This window comes from Ctenopharyngodon idella, chromosome 6 (genome assembly GCF_019924925.1).
Source record: "Ctenopharyngodon idella isolate HZGC_01 chromosome 6, HZGC01, whole genome shotgun sequence".
Classification (NCBI taxonomy): Eukaryota; Metazoa; Chordata; class Actinopteri; order Cypriniformes; family Xenocyprididae; genus Ctenopharyngodon; species Ctenopharyngodon idella.
Genome location: NC_067225.1, coordinates 21,649,759 through 21,667,889, shown reverse-complemented (window position 1 = coordinate 21,667,889; position 18,131 = coordinate 21,649,759). Strand labels below are relative to the sequence as shown.

Genomic DNA, 18,131 nt, shown 5'->3' with positions numbered 1-18,131 from the left:
ATACGTTTATCTTTAAAACCTGAATCTGGCTACAGCTCCAGTGTAATAGGCAGATTCTCAAAAGCTAGTACTTTTTTAAAATAACATTTACATTTGCAGTTATTTTTATTTTGGGACCATTTGATTAACAAAATGAGTTCATTTAGTAAACCGACACTTCTGATTTCAAATGCATTCAAATGCATCTGATTTCAGTTCTGATAATATTTTAAAATAGGACTACAGTAAATGAATTTTTTACACCTTTGCGCAGTGTCTGGGGTTTGACATGACTTTTATTTTGTAGTTTTCACAATAATAGTGCAGCTCTGCTCATTTTCAGAGTTAAACACATTTACTATCGCTGGCTTCACACAACCTACAACAACTATGGCGGAGGTAAGAGAAACATTACAAATTACAGCAAATAACGCACTTGAGCGGTCAACACAACCTTTTATTAAATGTAACTTAATTTTTTATTTTAAACGTTTCAATGATGACGTGCTTTTTAACATTCAGCCATGAATAGTCAGCAAACAGATTAGGGCGCCCAATTTGAATGTGTTAGCAGCTAGCAGCTAACTTGTTGCCTGTGCGCCAAACTCACATCTGAGTTTATTCCTCTGTGTTTTTGGTAAGGAAAACGAGCACTAATTAATCAGTTATAACCCAGTCTATCCTGTTATTTCGATTCCTGTTCTTTTACACGAGGTTATATGTGGTTTAGCTTCTTTGCTTCTGACTGTAGATAAAAATTCATAAGCAGGTCATAGTATCATGTGTTCTCTTATGGGTTTGTGTTCTTAAAGGTTGACATATTTTATAATAGGCTTGAAAGTTTCATTGTATTCTCTTTTCAGCCCTCCCTAAGTGGTTCTGGCGCCGAAGGTAAAGATTTCATTTTTTTTTATTTTTTTTTTATTGATTGTTTATTAGCATTAACAAAATTCATGTAGGCTGCATCAAAGCCCACTTTCATATTAATGTATAATATATGTACATTTAATGTAGTTAATTTTATATATTATTATTATTATTGTATATAAATTAGTATATAGTATGTAGTACATATATAAACACAGTGCATTAATGTATAATAGATAAATATATTAATTAATAAGAAAATGTGATGAACAGGAGCAGTTCCAGTAGTGCAGGATGAGGACAGGGACTTTGATCCATCAGCAGACATGCTTGTACATGACTTTGATGATGAGCAGACTCTGGAAGAAGAGGAAAAGCTGGAGGGAGAGACAAACTTCAACACCGAAATTGATGACCTAACTCGAGTATGAGCCACCTGTTATTTTCTATAATTTATGATGAGGCCCATTAAATAAACTTAATAGGTTTCAATTCATTATTGAACTATGGTTTTGTAGGAGGGTGAGATGCCCATCGAGGAACTTCTGAAATTATATGGCTACAGCACTGGTGGGTCTCCAGAGGAAGAGGATGGAGATGTTCAAGAGGAGGATTCTTCAGATAATACTTGCAGCAGCCATAGTAAACTCAAAGTAAAGATCTATATGAAAAACAGCTAACGTATAGTCCTAGTATGTTTTTGTGTGAATAAACGTTTTAAATCCATTCACCGCCATGGATGCCAGGAGGAGGAAAGGCGGGAGCTTTCTGATCAGGATGATGAGGATGTGCAGTCGTCCAGTGATGAGCCTCCGTCCAGCAGTGTCTCTCACAGCACAGCTCAACTTATCTGCCCTCGGCCATCCAATTACTTTGAAGGTATGATTATAAAAATACCTATCAAATACAATCATAGATGACATACATCAAGCTCATTTATACAAGAAATGAAATAGCATGTTGTATATCTGAAGTATGGACTGTCATGTTATCAATTTTTTTTTTTTTTTTTTTTTTTTAGGGAGGTTTTAGATATAGTTAGTACATACAGGGTTCCTACTCCGTTAGAAAAAGTATCGAATTTGATTTGAGTAATTTCCAGTTCTTGATAAGTATGGAAAAAAGAAAACACAATATGGAACAAAATCTTGTTTCCAGACTATTGCCCCTATTCAGTTGTCTAAAATATAAAATTTAAGAATTTCTAAAAATAAATTTATCGTACAAGTAGTGTTTCCATGGCAAAAGTTTAGTGATCATTTAGTGATTTGTCAAACACGACTGAATTAATTCAAGGTGCACATTTTCATTACACAAAACTGTTTCTCTTTACCATAAGCGAGTCTCTTTTGAACTTCACTCAGCCTGTACTTTGCTGTCTGGTGATCGTGCAACATCAAACCACATTTACAGTATCAAACTGATCTATCAGCGATGAATATACAGGTGCATCTCAATAAATTAGAATGTTGTGGAAAAGTTAATTTATTTCAGTAATTTAACTCAAATCGTGGAACTCGTGTATTAAATAAATTCAGTGCACACAGACTGAAGTATTTTAAGTCTTTGGTTCTTTTAATTGTGATGATTTTGGCTCACATTTAACAAAAACCCACCAATTCACTATCTCAAAAAAATTAGAATACTTCATAAGATCAATAAAAAAAAGGATATTTTAAACAGAAAAGTCAGGATTCTGAAAAGTATGTTCATTTCTATGCACTCAATACTTGTTTGGGCCTCCTTTTGCATGAATTACTGCATCAATGCGGCGTGGCATGGAGGCAATCAGCCTGTGGCAGTGCTCAGGTATAATGGAAGCCCAGGTTGCTTTGATAGCGGCCTTCAGGTCATCTGCATTGTTGGGTCTGGTGTCTCTCATCTTCCTCTTGACAATACCCCATAGATTCTCTCTGGGGTTCAGGTCAGGCAAGTTTGCTGGCCAATCAAGCACAGTAACACCATGGTCATTGAACCAGCTTTTGGTACCTTTGGCAGTGCGGGCAGGTGCCAAATCCTGCTGGAAAATGAAATCAGCATCTCCATAAAGCTTGTCAGCAGAAGGAAGCATGAAGTGCTCTAAAATTTCCTGGTAGATGGCTGCGTTGACTGTGGACTTCAGAAAACACGGTGGACCAACACCAGCAGATGACATGGCAGCCCAAATCATCACTGACTGTGGAAACTTCACACTGGACTTCAAGCAACATGGTTTCTGTGCCTCTCCACTCTTCCTCCAGACTCTGGGACCTTGATTTCCAAATGAAATGCAAAATTTACTTTCACCTGAAAAGAGGACTTTGGACCACTGAGCAACAGTCCAGTTTCTTTTTTCCTTAGCCCAGGTAAGATGCTTCTGACGTTGTCTTTGGTTCAGAAGTGGCTTGGTACGTGGAATGTGACAGTTGTAGCCCATTTCCTGAAGACGTCTGTGTGCGGTGGCTCTTGATGCACTGACTCCAGCTTCAGTCCACTCCTTTTGAAGCTCTCCTAGGTTCTTAAATCGGCTTCGCCTGACAGTCTTCTCAAGCCTGCGGTCATTTCACTTGTACACCTTTTCCTACCACACTTTTTCCTTCCAGTCAACTTTCCATGAATATGCTTTGGCACAGAACTCTGCGAACAGCCAGCTCTTTCAGCAATGACCCTCTGTGACTTACCCTCACTGTAGAGGGTCTTGATGATCATCTTTTGGACAACTGTCAAGTCAGCAGACTTCCCCATGGCTGCTGTTGGGATTACTGACCTAAACCCAGTATTTATACCCTGAGAATGGTAATTTTATAGAACTTGAAATTAAATATTCTAATAATTTGAGAAACTGATTTTTTTTTTTGATGAGCAGCAAGCTGTAATCATCAAAATGAAAACAAAAAAAGTCTGGAAATATTTTACTTTGTCTAATAAATCTAGAATATATTTAAGTTTTACTTTTTGAATTAAATTACAGGAAAAAAAAAAAAAAAAACTTTCATGATATTCTAATGTATTGAGATACACCTGCATGCAGGTTATAAAGCATTTTAGGCTTCTCATCATATAAGCACGTTATCTCTTTGAGAAAACCAATTAAAAAACGAAAACAAAATAAAAATATTTACAGATGACTGTATTATACCAAATATAATGCTGAAAATATTCTAATATTGAGTAAATGCTGTTCTTTTTCTAGTTATCAAAGAGTCCTGAACAGGTTTTCCTAAATATATTAAGCAGCACAACTGTTTTCATTCAACATTAATAATAATCAGAAATGTTTACTGAGCAATAAATCATATTGGAGTGATTGTTGAAGTGACACTGAAGCGTAATGGATGGAGAAAAATCAGCTTTCACAGGAATAAATTACATTTTAAAGTATAACAAAATAGACAACAGTTATTTTAAATTGTAAGAAATTGTAATATTTCACAATATTACTGTTTTACTGTATTTTTGATCAAATAAAGGCAGCCTTGTTAAGCATAAAGTGACTTTCAAAAACGAACAGTTTACTGACCTTAAACACACACATTATATATATATATATATATATATATATATATATATATATATATAATATTATATAATATTATATAAAATTAAACATACACATTATTTAAATTATTTCAAATGTAATGTACACTTGCACAGATGTTTTCACTTCTTGTACCATCTAGTAGATGCTTAGTAGAACCAGCAGATGGCGTTACAGATTCAGAGTCTAACTCTGGATTCCAAACTCAGTCCTGGAGGGCCACTGGGTGCTTCTCAATATCCCTCCTCGTTTCCTCACTCCTCCGTCCTCCATCCTATGACCCGGAAAACGATCAAGCTCAGCCATCTTGAAGGACATCTCAATTCTCTAACTGCACCGCGAGGAGGCGAGGAGTGAGGAAGCTTCCTGAGGAGTCTTGAGCGAGGATACACAGGTGCATCCTTTGCGGAAGTCATTAAAGTCATCATCAACCCAACTTTGTAATGCAAAAACAAGCTCATAGACAAAGGAGAGCAAACCAGCTGCAGTGACACATACTGAACTGAAATAAGGCTATTGGCCTCTCAAAGAACTGCCACTTTAAGTGCTGAACACGTTATATCCAGTATTTCTCACCCATCTCTTCTGGACATTTAGTTTTGTAAGCATGAATTGCTTTCTCAGAAGTATTTTTAATCTCGTCGACAAACCTGACGCGCGTATAAATTCTCCTCCCCCTTCATATGTCACAATAATTTTAAATGTATGCTTTACTTTTGCATTTTAAATAAACTTTACATCTCACATATTTCAACGGGGCATCTTGCTTTATTAATATTTGTTACTTTTTTTTTTTTTAAATATCCAAACTTTAACAACATATGGGCAGATCCCTCGAGTGCAGCTGATGACGCTTTGAAGTGACGATAAAGGGAGCGAGGATATCATTACACTTGATTCAATTCTTCTGTCCTCGCTTCTTTTCCTTGTGTCCTTCCTTCGGATCCTTAAGGGGTGGAGCTAAGATGCAAGGAAAGGAAGCGAGGAGAGGAAACGAGGATGCACAAATAAGAATTGAGAAGCACCCACTGTCCTGTGGAGTTTGGCTCCAACTTGCTTCAACAAACCTGTCTGGAAGGGTCTAGTGTTCCTAAAGATCTTGATTAGCTGTTCAGGTGTGTTTAATTGGGGTTGGAGCTGAACCACTGACTGTATAAAATGAACTGAACTCTGCAGGACAGTGTCCCTCCAGGAGCAGGATTGCTCACCCCTGGTCTAACGAGATTTATTTGATTTACTTTATATTTTATAGGGGATGTAGAAGAATCTGAAGACGATGATTATATTCCATCTGAAGACTGGAAAAAGGTAGATTCTAGAGGATTTTTTTTTCTTTTTTTTTCTCAATTTTTCTTTTCTTCTTTTTTTTTTTTTTTTTTGTTGTTTTTACAATTTTTTTTTTTCTTCTGTCATTCATAGGAGATCATGGTTGGTTCAATGTATCAAGCAGAGACTCCTGTTGGCCTGTGTAAATATAAGGACAATGAAAAAGGTGACAGAACTAAAGGATATTCTGATTTGTTTGTGTGTATGTGTGTGTATATATATATATATATATATATATATATATATATATATATATATATATAATATAAAATGTTTTTCTTCATCTGCCTGTCTCTTAATTTCTAATTTAGTTTATGAGAATGATGATCAGCTTTTGTGGAATCCAGAGTTACTTCCAGAGGAAAAGGTTGTAGAGTTTTTAGCCGAGGCCTCTAAACGCAGTGGAGAAGAGGCTGGTGTCCATGCCATTCCTGAAGGATCTCACGTCAAAGACAATGAACAGGCAGGTCTCCATCTGATGGCATATTCCTTTTGATCATATTGCTGATGCACTTTTGACCTCATATCGTAACATAACAAATTTATTTGCTCATATTTCAGGCTCTTTATGAATTGTTTAAATGCAACTTTGATGCAGAAGAAGCTTTAAGAAGATTAAAATTTAATGTGAAATCTGCCAAAGGTGAGTCTTTGTGTGCAAAATTTTTTTTTAATAAAGTGATTAACATAATCATGGTAATTAGGGATGTTCATAATTAACTGGTTAACCGTTAAACGAGAATAAGAGTTTTGACCGATATACTATTTTCAAGACATTTTAAAACGTTTGCTGCATGGTTAAAAAAAAAATAGACTACACATAAAAAAATTGCATTTTTGAGAGAGAGAGAGAGAGAGAGAGAGGAAAAGTCGCGTACAAGTCACATTCAGAAATTTTAGTTCCCCTCGCTTCACAACAAATCCTTTCAATTTAACAGTATTCAGAACAGAACAAGAATGGAGAATATAAGTAGCTATATAAACGTCTAAGCTAAAGTAAAGCTAAAACGAGTCCATTTAAAGCGAAACTGGTGTTGGGCTCACGTTGCCTCTCTCATTTGGCACGAATCCAAATGTTTCTATATTCACGATGTATTTGGATGCTAAACTATTGTTTATTAGTCTTTGTACTTACGTCCCAATGTCCATGTAAAACATCATCCTTCACATGCGCTGAAATGTGCTTGGCATAAGAGCACATTGCGGCGGTGCTCATGTTGAATGCCACAGATTCTACTACAGGCTATTTCAATTGAGCTGTGTAACTTTTTATATGTTTGGTTGACTATTTTATTTTGATAATAAACGATTAGCAATGCTAGAACTGATGTGTGTGTGCATGAGGCGCCTGCTCGATCACTTGAATTGTTTCCTTATAACAGTGGAAACAACTTAAAATACTCCATTTATGGTCAAGAGTAAGACATCATTTGAAACTGTAAAGGGTTTACTTTTATTTGTGTACTCGAATAAAAACAAAACGTGCTTTTGTAAAATAAAGAAAACAAACAGCATGCTGCTTTCGCCGTCTGTTTCCTTTCCATTAACTTGTTTGTGGAGCAAACTGATTTAACTGAAATATATTTCGCATATAGGCCTATTTATCCCTCACATATGGGCCTATTAAACAGTACCGGTCAGTAGTTTGGAAACGATAAGGTTTTTTACTCTTTGAAAGTAGTCTCTTAATCTCACCAAAGCTTTATTTATTTGATCAAGTATACAGTAAAAACAGTAAAAAAAAATTCTTTGAATAGAAAGTTCAAAGGAACAGCAATTTTAAATAAACTTTTTTTTTTAACATTTATTAATTTCATAAATGTCTTTACTGTCATTGTTTTTATCTAATGTGCCTTTGCTGAATAAAAGTATTGCTCTCCCCTTTTTTCTTTTTTTCTTACCCCAAACTTTTGAATGGCAGTGGACCCTGATTTCCACTATCTATCTATCTATCTATCTATATATATATATATATATATATATATATATATTATATATATATATATAATATATATATATATATATATATATATATATATATATATTATATATATATATATTATATATATATATATATATATATATATATATAAATATAAATATATATATATAATATAATATATTTTTTTTTTTTAATTTTTTTTATTTATTTATTTTTTTTACTTAGATAATAAATTATCTTAGAATGATTTCTGAAAGATTATGTGAGACTGAAGTAATGGCTGCTGAAAATTCAGCTTTGCCATTACAGAAATAAATTAAATTTTAAAATATATACTTTTTTTTTTTTTTTTTTTTTTTTTTTAACAGAAACCAGTTAATTTAAATTGTAATTAAAATTATTAAATTGTAGTAATTATTTTTTTTTTTTTTTAAATACTCTATTTTTGATCAAATAAATGCAAAAACATAAAAAAAAAAAAAATCTTAATGTTTCCAAACTTTTGACCAGTACTGTATATTTAATTTTATTCAGTTTTTCTCCATTCACAGAAGCGCTGCAGGTGCGACGATGTGTGAATCCTCGTGTTCATGTTGTTTATGCTGCTAAAAACAAGTTGATATTTTAATGCGTTACAAACCCTTATCCATTCTAATTTACAAAATTATTTGTCTACAGTAGGTCATTATGATAAGCTTATGTTTAAAGAGATGAAAATAAAACAAACATTTTGACCTCTAATATCAATTTTTATAATGTCTATTCAATGTTTTACTTGTCTGTCACAATGTTTTTGAATTATATTTACATGGGGGCTTTTTGCAGCAAATATTGATGTGATTTATTTGACTAATTATTAAACATAATCAGATTAAAAATGTTTTAATCTATTAACAGCTTTAGTAAAAACTACTATGGCATGGCTTCTGCATGATTTTGATTTATAACAGCAGCATGCTCTTCTCAAAACTCTTGACTTGTATCAAGTAATGTTTTTCAGAATGTTATTTTGGGGAATCTAAAAAGCTCCTAGCTTAAGCACAAGAAGCATCCAAGCCTGTGATAAAGATGCTCTCAGCATGTCAGTCAACATTCTCTGAATGTGTCACCTTAACTCAAATCTCTCTCTGCCTCAGAGGAAATGTCAGTTTGGACGGAAGAGGAGTGTCGAGGTTTTGAACAAGGACTCAAAGCTTACGGGAAAGATTTTAGCTCAGTACAAGCAAATAAGGTTAGTGTTTAGTCACATTCCTCACCTCCTCATTCTAAACCCTATTAGGAATGGAATGTGACTGCCGTTATGCAGTTTTTACTGGTCGATAAGTGAATAATTTCGAGTGATCAGTTGGTGAACTTGGCTGTTTTTTTTTGTTGTTTCTCATAGGTAATTGTTACTTAATTAAAATTTTCCAGGTGAGAACTAGATCTGTAGGAGAATGTGTGGCCTTTTATTACATGTGGAAGAAATCTGAGCGTTATGATTTCTTTGCACAGCAAACCAAGCTTGGAAAAAGAAAATACAGCCTTCGTCCTGGTGTCTTGTAAGTCAGTCGTCAGTACCATGTGGCACATTAAAGGTCACAAATCTTCTAATTAAACTCTGTGTACATGGAATCAGATGCAGTGTAAGGTCATATCCGGCCTGGTGTTTGTTTGGCATTACAGGGATTATATGGAGCGTATTTTGGATGAGAGGGAGAGCTCAGAGTCCAGTGGATCTTCGTTTCAACCTCCCACCACTTCAAACAACAGCAAACACCCATCAGAGCCAGAGAGTGACTCGGACGCTCAGAACGGTCAGGCTCACCAGACGCACAAAAATACACATCATTACTCCATTCTTCAGTCACATGATCATTCACAAATCATCCCAGTATGCTGATATGGTTTTTTATATAACATTTTCATATTATTATAAATGTTAAAAACAGTTTAAAAACTGCTGCATAATATTTTTTTTGTGGAAACTGTCAACATTAGTTAACATGAACTAAGAATGAACTTCTACAGCATTTATTAATCTTAGTTAATGTTAATCTCAACATTTGCTAATACATTTTTTTTTTTTTTTTTTTTTTAATGAAAAGTATCTATTAACATTAATGCACTGTGAACGAACATTAACAGAGGGTTAATAAATGCAGTAAAAATATATTGCTCATTGTTAGTTTATGTTAGTCAGTGCATTAACTAATATTAACAAATGGCATATTATAAAGTGTTACCTACAATTCTTTAGAGTTACTTTTGATCAATTCAAGTTATTATTAATTGGAAATCAGGAAAAAAAAACATGGTCAAGGTATACATATCAAGAGCTTATCATTTTATCTAATAATGTGAAGACAATGTGTTTTTTTTTTTTTTTTTGGTTCCTTTTTTTGTTGATGTGATAAAATGTGTGTGTGTGTATGTGTATATATATATATATATATATATGTGTGTATATATATATATATATATATATACATACACACACACACACACACACACACACACACACACACACATACACACATACATACATACATACATGCATACATACATACGCTGATCAGGCATAACATTATGACCACTGACAGGTGAAGTGAATAACACTGATTATCTCTTCATCACGGCATCTGTTAATGGGTGGGATATATTAGGCAGCAAGTGAACATTTTATCCTCAAAGTTGGTGTTTTAGAAGCAGGAAAAATGGGCAAGCGTAAGGATTTGAGCGAGTTTGACAAGGGCCAAATTGTGATGGCTAGACGACTGGGTCAGAGCATCTCCAAAACTGCAGCTCTTGCGGGGAGTTCCTGGTCTGCAGTGGTCAGTATCTATCAAAAGTGGTCCAAGGAAGGAACAGTGGTGAGCCGGCGACAGGGTCATGGGCGGCCAAGGCTCATTGATGTACGTGGGGAGTGAAGGCTGGCTCGTGTGGTCTGATCCAACAGACGAGCTACTGTAGCTCAAATTGCTCAAGAAGTTAATGCTGGTTCTGATAGAAAGGAGTCAGAATACACAGTGCATCACAGTTTGTTGCGTATGGGGCTGCATAGCTGCAGACCAGTCAGGGTGCCCATGCTGACCCCTGTCCACCGCCAGAAGTGCCAACAGTGGGCACTTGAGCATCAGAACTGGACCATGGAGCAATGGAAGAAGGTGGCCTGGTCTTATGAATCACATTTTCTTCTGCATCATGTGGATGGCCGGGTGCGTGTGCTTCGCTTACCTGGGGAACACATGGCACCAGGATGCACTATGGGAAGATACTTTGTGATGCTTTGGGCAGTGTTCTGCTGGGAGACCTTGTGAGACCTTCCTGGTGGCTGTGGCCTCTTTCAGGAGGATAATGCGCCCTGTCACAAAGCAAAAATGGTTCAGGAATGGTTTGAGGAGCACAACAATGAGTTTGAGGTGTTGACTTAGCCTCCAAATTCCCCAGATCTCAATCCGATCGAGCATCTGTGGGATGTGCTGAACAAACAACCTCGCAACTTACAGGACTTAAAGGATCTGCTGCTAACATCTTGGTGCCAGATACCACAGCACACCTTCAGGGGTCTAGTGGAGTCCATGCCTTGACGGGTCAGGGCTGTTTTGGCAGCAAAATGGGGACCAACACAATATTAGGAAGGTAGTCATAATGTTATGCCTGATCGACACACACAAACAATTTGTATTTAACAATATTAAAATGTCTTTTTGATTTCACAGGTGTAGGGAACCATTCCTCCGAGGACCTTCTCTGCATCAGAGATGAGACATCTCAGACAAACGGCTCTGCCATGTGTCCAGATATTTCCATAGCAAACACACCACCCGACTCCATCCCAGACACCAGCAGCCCGAGCACACAAGTCATGGAGATCACAGTCAAACAGGAGGAAGATGAACACTCTGAACGACCTCTGAAAAGGCTTAGGACTGACACAGACCCTAACATTGAAGGCTCTGTCCCCCATAATGAAACAGAAATCATCTGACTCACCAGCAAAAGCCCAGAAAAAAGACTGAACTCCTAACCTCAGATGAGGGCTTGATGCAGGGCGATACAATCTGTTTTAGCATGAAGGTAGCTGAGGTGTGTGTGTGTGTGTGTGTGTGTGTGTGTGTGTGTGTGTGTGTGTGTGAGTGAGTGAATTTCAGGGATGCAAATGAAGCACATTTATGTCCTCTTCTTACTGCCGCTGAGCTCAGTTCATATCTTAAACACTCATGGTAGACTGTCATATCAGACCGCCACTCTACCACTGTCAATGCTGTAGAACTATTTATTTATATAGATTATCAATGTTATCATGCTTGCGCTAGGTTGTTCGAAAGAAATATCTGACAGCTGACTGTATTTTTATTGTGAAACTTGTCATTTGGTCTGCGTATCATATCACACTCCGCATTTAATCGAGCCCTGGTTTTATATGAAGTATAACACTGTAAATATTCAAAATCTAAAATTATTGTTATAAAATACACATTTTGTATTTGGGACCTTTTGAATAATTCAACACTGTAACATTCCATTCTTTTCATTTCTGAATTTCCTATTTGACCAAAGTGAAAGGTTGACATTGGTCTTTTAACAAAGCATTTTCAGATGTTTCCTCTTTATATGAAATAGTCTTATTTTTGTATTTGATAGCTATTTATTTTTTTTAATCAGATATTAGTGATGCATGAGGCCAGTATACGGAGTATATTTGTATAGGCTGGAGCGAGTAGTGTTGAATCAAAAGGCAGAGCAGAAATGAATGGTGCTATTTATTCATTTTCTCACTGTGAGAATGTCAACCCATTCTTAAGATAACATTTTTACGTTTTTCTACGGCCTTTGTTAGTCTTGTCAGCAGTGGTAAAGGAAAGCGGAATCTACAGTTTTCATAAATTGGTTGTCATCCATGTCTGCATAGCTCAGGAAACTAAGTACAGAAACATTATAGGGTGTGTCAAATAGCTGTCAGTTTCAATTAGTGAACCACTCATTCATTAAACTCAGACTATTTACTCAAATCCATATTGTCTTTTGTGATTAATGAAGTGAGTGATTTTGTCACATTGAGTGGATTGTATGCTGGATAGAAGCTATCAATGAGTTTTTTGTTTAAAGTATCCATATTATATATTTTCCAGATTTTTTTTTTTTTTTCATCTGTCATCGTGTCTTTAATAGGTCTGATTACTTTCACACCAAGCAAATATACTTTCTTTTAAACATAATTGAATTGGTCATGTGGTCCCAGAGTTTTTTTTTGATTGTGGTGTATTCATATGGCTGTACAGCAGGTGTCAGTGTTGCTCTTACAACTGAAACAAAAGCTTTGAACAAAAGCTCTGGAAACATTCAGCTTGAATAGGGCGAAATGGTCATCTATAAGGACATGAATATCAGACCATGCAATCTTAGCATTACCATCCTAAGACATGAGAGAGAAAAAAAAAGCTAACAAAATTTTACTAAATTCATGTGGAATAATTTGCTAATCCCATCAGACTTTTGGTGGCAGTTTTGCAGTTTTTTAAAAAGTAGAATGCATATTTGTTTTTCTAGAATACATTGTTTTCACTCACCTTTTTTAATAAATTATTTATTTTTATCTTGAGCGAGCCACATGAAAACCTAATGATATCAAGTTATGCAGTTGAGGAACGAAGGCCTCAGTCTCCGTATATCAAGAGCAGAACAGAGGCTCAACAGAAGTGCGCATAAATGTACAACCAGGCCGCTATTGCAATGTTCCTGGAAGGAATACTAAACGTAGAGTTTACTGTTTGGCTTCACAAAAGCATTGCAGCTTTGCTCTACAGACGTCTGGTTGCGGCTCTCCGGGGAACACTTGTTGGAGATCCCTCAGCTGCTGGCTCCACTCACACTGGCAGAGTATTTCACAACAAAACAGAATAAAACAGAAGAGCCAATGCGTCCAAAAGACGTGAGACGTGAGGCACAAATGAACATAAACAAGGAAGAGGTGACAGGAAACAAAAACATGCCCTATATATTGGAGCAGTACAGCTTAAGTAGTTCACCCAAAGATGAAAATTCTGTCATTACTCACCCTCATGTCGTTTCATGATGGTTCAACCTTAATTTTATGAAGCGACGAGAATACTTTTTGTGCGCAAAAAAAAAAAAAAAAACTTTATTCAACAATATCTTCTCTTCTGTGTCATTCTCATACATTGTTTACGTCCAGCGCTTCCAGGTTCTACATCAACGCCGACTCATTATTACCGTGCGTTCACACCGCTGCCGGCGAGAGCGTCAAAGTGACTGGAAGTCATTCATTTTCATTTTTTCTTGCTGCACACGTGATCAGCTTTGGCCAATACTGAGCCGGCATTCGGAAGTAAACACGGAAGCCTTCACTGTGCTTACTGCGGCAAGTGCGTAAGGATAATGACTGGGAAGAGAAGAGATTGTTAAATAAAGTCGTAATTTTTGTTTTGTTTTTACGCACAAAAAGTATTCTTGTCGCTTCATAAATTTAAGGTTGAACCACTGCAGTCTCGTCAACTGTTTTAATGATGTCTTTATTACCTTTCTGGACCTTGAAAGTGTTGATTATATTGCTGTCTATGGACAAGTCATATACCTCTCGGATTTCATCAAAAATATCTTAATTTGTGTTCCGAAGATTAACGAAGGTCTTATGAGTGTGGAACGACATGAGGGTGAGTAATGACAGAATTTTCATTTTTGGGTGTACTAACCCTTTAATTTGAGAACTGCTGAGACCGAATTGGTCAGAAATGTGAACAAATTCAAACTGGTTTTGGAAACCAGATCAACACTGAAAAGATTCAACTCAAAAGAATGATTCATTCATCATTTCTCTCATGAATACACAAAGCAGATCTAGGGTGGATCATATTCATAAATAGACTCATAAATGTGACGGATTATCTAATAACATGCGCGGGAACAAACACACGTGAGCTGACGCTGTGTTTGTTTATAACAGAGAGGGAGGAGGACGCCTGTGTTGTATTGTTAATCAAAATCGTGGTTACTTATGTTTATCCTGGATGCAGCAACCTATATATGCGTGATTTCAATTGGTAAGATTTACTTCTCACAGATTATCAACAGGCTTGTTCGAGATGCATCGGCGCTGAGCAGACCGATCGGCGTATGACATCAAAGTACCGCGAGAGCGTTTGGAGAGCACACGTCTCCTTATGCTTTTGAAACGCTCTCGCGGTACTTTGATGTCATACGCCGATAGACCCTTTTCACATGACGTCACACAGCTTCCGTTTGGACTCGAAGCAGTGCATCCTCACTTCCGTCAGCATAGTGGAATAAACTAGCGCCGCTCGAATGAAGTGCACCCAATAGTTGTACATGTCACAAATGTGGTTAGAGGATGACTGTAGTCGCCTAATTTCATGTAAATTCAAGGAGAGGTGTTTGGCAGATCTCAAACGAACTTACCGATCGGCGAGATTTGCTGCTTGAAGTCGGAGGAGTTGTTGAATACGGAGCACTGAAGCCGTACACTTTCTGCTGCCCGTAGTCACTTGCAAACTTTGCTGTCTTTATTGCAGATGAAGCTGTTTATATGTATTTGTGAAATAAACGCATGTTTCCGAAATTTACGTGCAGTGAAAAAACCTTTCATTCAACGCTTAATGTACTACTTAATTCAGTGCCTGTATGTACAATGAAGATCAACATAAGCTTATTCTTTTTAAATATCAAAGTCTATTTTTTCAGTTTTATTTCGATAAAAATTGTGTTTAATATAATACTATTTCTACATGAAGACTGTTAATGTTGTAAAAACTGACTCCTGTACATGGCATTTTACCATAGTAAAAAACATAGTCATCATTCATCTCTTTATTGCAGAACAAGACTGTCGCATACAAAAATATACAGAGGATTTACAACAGTACTCATTGTTATAGCAGCATTAAATGAACAAAATCAAATTATTTAACATTAAATGAACACATAATTCCGTTTTGTATTTTCAATACACTTCTTACAAATTATACAATCTTAATATATTGCACCAGTTCAGTTTAAACTGGTATGATGTAAAATCTTCACACCATTAATTCTTTGTGGATGTGGATGTGCTACTTTCAGGTGTCCATTAGGCTACTTGTAAATAAATCTCACAAGAACAATACCGTTATCATAGCCTAACAGTTTCTAAAAATAAAGATTTGTTTTTAAAGACAATATTCTTGTTATTCCAAATAGGCTAACAGATTTGTGTGGGCACACAATCGTTGTGATAAAACTCAATTCACGGACACAACATTGCTAAAGTTTCTGCTCGCGGAAACCCTAAGCAAGGCAGTTACAGAAAGGAAATAATAAATAACGTTACCAGAAGAACCCGACTGTATAAATTCTTGACATAAACAGTTCGCGTTTAAAGTTATTAAAGCATTTTGCCGAGAAGTCGCCGGCGCAAAGATAATACGGAACTACGGATCCACTGCTTTGTGGATAGGCGGAAGTTAACTGACGTCATTGTGAAAAGGGCCTATTGGTCTGCGCAGCGCCGATGCATCTCGAATTACAGGCTGCGGATTACAGGTAATAATGTTCTAAATAATGTTCGTTTTTATTTTTATTTTATTTTTTGCATATACCGATCATTTCGCTTCATAAGACCTCAATGAATCGTCAGGAGCCACGGGTATTAACTTTGCCTAACTGAATGATTAGAGAAGTCGTTTTACTGGAAGGTCCGGTTATGATATTTTGATTACACATTACAAGGTCAAAAATTACATACATGGATGAACCATTTACAATAAGATCTATAACATTTGTAAAATAGACCAGATAAATTTTCATTTCATGCCAAATTTAAATTTCAGTCTTGGCCCAAATTAAGTCAGATTAAATCTTGAAATAGTAACAGCATAGTAGCATTTCTCCTTTAGTGTTCTGCTGAAGTAAATCATACGGTTTCGAATGACTATCCCTTTAACAAAAAAACAGGAAGGAGGGAAGCAGGAACAGCAGCATATTGGGTTTTAATCCCAAACTCAGCTTCGCATTTCCCCATTCTAATCAGTATTACCTCCATGCTTTCCATGCCCTTTCTCCAGATCCTTGTTTATTTGTGAACAATGCACTCCGTGGTACAAGAATGAATTTTTAGCAGTAATTAAGTCTTAATAGCTTTTAGCGAATGCTCTGTCCCCTCTTTCACCCAGACAGATGACACAGACAGATCCAGCTCCCTTTGCCACAGTTGGACCGGCTGCATAATAATTGGATGTTCGCACAGTAGGAGGGAGTGCTAAATGTCATCCGCCGTGCTAAAATAAAGCTGGAAAAAGAGGAAATAACTGTACTCTTGAAAACATCCTTTTCATTTCTTGAGGGACAGCAGCGATTAGGGATTGGGAAGAAATGAATATTTCATAGATAAGAATAACAAGATTAAATTCTCTTTGAGGATGGTTTTCAGAGCCCGCTACAATGGGCAAAGTTACCGAAACAAAGAGAATGATAAATAGGTTTGGCTAAGCAGAGATGAACCAGGGTGCTCACACAACTGTTGGGGCCTTACTGTAGGACAAATACGCTTGGATAGAAGAGTTTCTGAACTGCTTAAAATGGCTGCATTCCTCAATATTATAAAGTCTTACACAACAGAGTGCAACACCTGCCCCCCTTTTTCAGCAGCCTTGGTTCCGTAAGTATTTTTCCCATAGGGATTTTAAAATTTAAAGCCATGAGCCAAACCAACCAGCTATGAGGTGAATCACATTACAGTTTGATTTAAAAAAAAAAAAAAAAAAAAAAAAAAAAAAACTGAATATTGGACAAAGGTACAAGACTGTGTTGAGGGAAAGAACTACAATCCCATGAAGCACTGTGAATGACAACTGAACTGAGGTCTGTCTTTAAAGATTTACAAGTTACTGTTAAAAATACATTTCCCTGTGGAGGAAATGAATGGGTTATTTATTTCCAGAAGCCAACTATTACACTCTATAAGGACATGTTCTGCTCTTAAAAGGTATAGTTGACCAAAAAATTGATTTCTTTTGTGTGACATTCTTTAAAATATAATTTTGTGTGTGTTGTGCAGAAGTCATTTAGGTTTGGAACCACATGAGGGCGAGTAAATGATTACAGAATTTTTATTTTTTGAGCGGACTATCCCTTTAACATCATGGCAACTTTGTAAAAATCACATCTATCAAATCTGCCCGCTGTCAGGGGCAGCCACTGGGAGTTCAGGCAGTTTCCCCATTTTATTTAAGTCTCCCTGGAGGCTAATACTCACCGCAGACATTAGCAAAATCACAGTGTGACACCTGGCGGGGGGGGTGTTCCTCTTTCCATTACCAGGCACAGAGCCACCATCTCCTCTGGGGACCAGGCAAGATGACAAGAATCATGAGGAAAGGGTGAAATTATGCAGGGAACAACAGATAACTCTAAATTATTTGATCAGTACCACAAACAACTGAGAGCTTTTTTAATTTGACCAATTGAAAATGCTGAAGAATGACAAGGACACAAAGAGCGACAAAA

At 36.4% G+C, this 18,131-nt stretch overlaps 1 protein-coding gene across 3 annotated transcripts; it reads left to right on the top strand.

The window, feature by feature from the left end:
• The first annotated feature begins 264 nt into the window (after window positions 1-264).
• On the top strand, window positions 265-12,625 carry mier1a (mesoderm induction early response 1a, transcriptional regulator). 3 transcript variants are annotated; one of them, XM_051897531.1, is made up of 13 exons: window positions 265-378; window positions 843-870; window positions 1,120-1,271; window positions 1,365-1,499; window positions 1,593-1,725; window positions 5,616-5,671; window positions 5,783-5,855; window positions 6,001-6,152; window positions 6,251-6,332; window positions 8,768-8,862; window positions 9,045-9,172; window positions 9,297-9,427; window positions 11,333-12,625. In XM_051897531.1, the coding sequence occupies exons 1-13, from the start codon at window positions 370-372 to the stop codon at window positions 11,599-11,601; spliced, it is 1,443 nt and encodes a 480-aa protein (XP_051753491.1). In that variant the 5' UTR covers window positions 265-369; the 3' UTR covers window positions 11,602-12,625. The 3 variants fall into 3 exon arrangements, with proteins under 3 accessions (XP_051753491.1, XP_051753492.1, XP_051753493.1); XM_051897532.1 differs by having other exon boundaries at window positions 266-378; window positions 9,126-9,172; XM_051897533.1 differs by lacking the exon at window positions 265-378 and adding an exon at window positions 449-616.
• The last annotated feature ends 5,506 nt before the right edge of the window (window positions 12,626-18,131 follow it).